At 55.2% G+C, this 2,356-nt stretch overlaps 1 protein-coding gene across 1 annotated transcript; it reads right to left on the bottom strand.

Annotated features, from left to right (window-relative positions):
• Positions 1–66: 66 nt before the first annotated feature.
• Positions 67–1,915, bottom strand: PV06_11924 (uncharacterized protein; the record flags this gene model as incomplete). Its single annotated transcript, XM_016413670.1, has 3 exons — positions 1,399–1,915; positions 165–1,343; positions 67–108 (listed from the first exon to the last, which is right to left on the bottom strand). The coding sequence occupies exons 1-3, from the start codon at positions 1,729–1,731 to the stop codon at positions 67–69; spliced, it is 1,554 nt and encodes a 517-aa protein (XP_016255951.1). The 5' UTR covers positions 1,732–1,915.
• Positions 1,916–2,356: the final 441 nt, after the last annotated feature.

Here is a 2,356-nt window from a genome sequence, read left to right as displayed (position 1 = left end):
TGTGCTTGCCTGGGGAGGTCTGAAGGTCTCTTCATTGAAGATCTGTCCGTTCCATCCCGTGCGTGGCTAATTGCTTTCAACAAGCTTCCCTCCGCAGAAGGCCGGCCACTGCGTCTGGACGTCGATATGGTATTTAACGGTGGTGCCAAGGGTGGTTTTCTGACAGCAGTAGGAGTTCCGGAGGCAGCGCGGCCATCTCGTCCAGTTGCAGAACCGTAGCTCGTGGATGACGCCGCACTTGGTCTCAGGCGCTTAACCGGGGTCACCTCATCGCGAGCCAGCTCGTCTTCAGAGGAGGTGTCCGATCCGGCAGCAATGACCGTCGAACGGGATGTGCGGCTGGTCGTGGAGCTGGTGTTTGGGGTGGGCGTGTTTGGGGTGGGCGCGGGCATCTGGCGAGCCACCTCGTTGGCAAGGGCAATGGAGCTGTCCCGCTCTTTCTTTGCTAAGTCCCGATCGTTGCGGTAGGCCGTGGCGCCTCTCACGAATGTTTCTTTGTCGCTCGTCATTGCAAATGCCTTTGTCTGAGTCATGTGATACTCTGGCTCCCCTCCGGGAGTGAGCGGCGCAGTGAGATGGTGCGCATAGGTCTGAAGATGGCCGTCTTGATAGGTAGCAGAAAAGCTTCGTGCTTTGTTGTCATATTCTGGCTCTTCAGCTTTGTAGTTCCGAAGTTCGTGTATAGCTCGAGCCCCAAATGCTCCGTCATGCATGGCTTGTCTCTTTGCTACATCCGCTCGACCTTGAGGGCTTTTGCCCTCGACGAAGAAATTCGGAGCCGCCGGACGAGTTAGATCGACCGTCGATGGAATGATGTAAGGTCCCAAGTCAGCACGAACCCGCGGATGGATGGTCGAGAGTGCCGCTCCGTGATAGACATCGGGGCTGGGGTCGCTGAGATCTTTGTCGAATGGTTTCAGGTTGCCCAATGGTAGACCCATCTCGAAACGATGGCCCGCCTCGTTTCCGGCGATGAAGGGGAGTAAGTTATGCATCCCCGTAGTCTCGCCGGACGCTCTTGCATTGGCCCGCTGAAAGGCTTCAAAATCTTCGTCAGTGAATCGCGACGGTGATAGAGATGCCCGAGGGTGGCGTTGTGCGGCCCGGATGTCACTCAGATTCGCCGGGTTTTGTGATAAACGTCCATCTGAATGCTCATATAGGCTGGGGTAGATGGCATTGTCGATCAGTTTTTGCTCAAAATTGCCGCTATACGGAGTGGTCTTAGTAGAGGTGGTCTTGGTATGGTCACTTAGCCTCGAGGAGGCTGACGACCGTCTCCCGCTTTGAGAACGAGCATAACCGCTCATTCTGTCGAGGATCGGAAGAGGCAAGTTGGCAAGCTGTCACAAACTCTGGTCAGTCTACAAGGATCACGTCGGCATAGGTAAGACCTACCCCTCGAAGGTGTGATAGATCAGGCCCACCACGTCGAGCAAATCTCTTGAGCAGTAGGCGAGCACGCCCTGTGGGATATTCGACCTTCGGTGTGAGTGTGCAAGGTGGCTGGACCTTCTCTTCAATGTTCCTACGGTCAAACTCTCGGAGAGCACCGCGACTCAATCGAATCTTGGATAACGTGTCCCAGAAGCTGGGAGGACGATGACGAGGGAGGTCACGGCTTTCCGAAAGAAGTTTTTGCTTCTTTGCTATCGGCTCCGGCTCGAAATCCTCGCGCGATTGTGAGGACCGTTGTCGCTTTCTCGACTGAGGTTCTTCGAGGGCGAACATGAGGGAAGAGTGAAAGGGCCGAGGAGAAAGGGTCGAGGAGGAAGGGGGAGGAGGCGGCCGCGAAGAAGGGCACGATATAGCACGGCGGTTAGGCAGGGTTGCATGCTGAGAGGAGAGGTGTGGCAGGTTATCGATGCAGCACCTCGCATCCAGTCAATGGATTTGTTACATGTCTGCGTCGGATAGAGGTTGACACGATTTCAAGCTGCAGGCGCTAAAGAATGGTTGATTGGATCAGAGGCTGTAAACCGCCTTAGCGTGTCGGGGTCGAGTCTGCCCGCTTCTAGGCAACCGTGGACGAAACTAAGGCCCATGGGGAAAGTGTAGCGAGTGTTCGAGGATTATATCATCATGATAGGATGTCGACGATGGACGACTGTAACGACCACAGCATGGACAGCTTTGTGCAGCGCGTTCAAAATATAGCCATCGGCGGCAAGTACCACCTGGTGCGAAAATTAGGATCCGGTTCCTTTGGCAATGTCTATCTGGGTATGGCCACACCGCTGACGCCCCAGAGCTTAAAATGCAATCTCACGTTGAACAGGGCGAGACGCTGAGACCGGCAACGAAGTCGCCATGAAACTCGAACATCACAGCGTGGCGCCGTCTCTACTCGAAGAAG

This window comes from Exophiala oligosperma, assembly GCF_000835515.1.
Source record: "Exophiala oligosperma strain CBS 72588 unplaced genomic scaffold supercont1.126, whole genome shotgun sequence".
Classification (NCBI taxonomy): domain Eukaryota; kingdom Fungi; phylum Ascomycota; class Eurotiomycetes; order Chaetothyriales; family Herpotrichiellaceae; genus Exophiala; species Exophiala oligosperma.
Note: the sequence above shows the minus strand (reverse complement) of the source record. Positions and strands in the feature narration are given on the sequence as shown.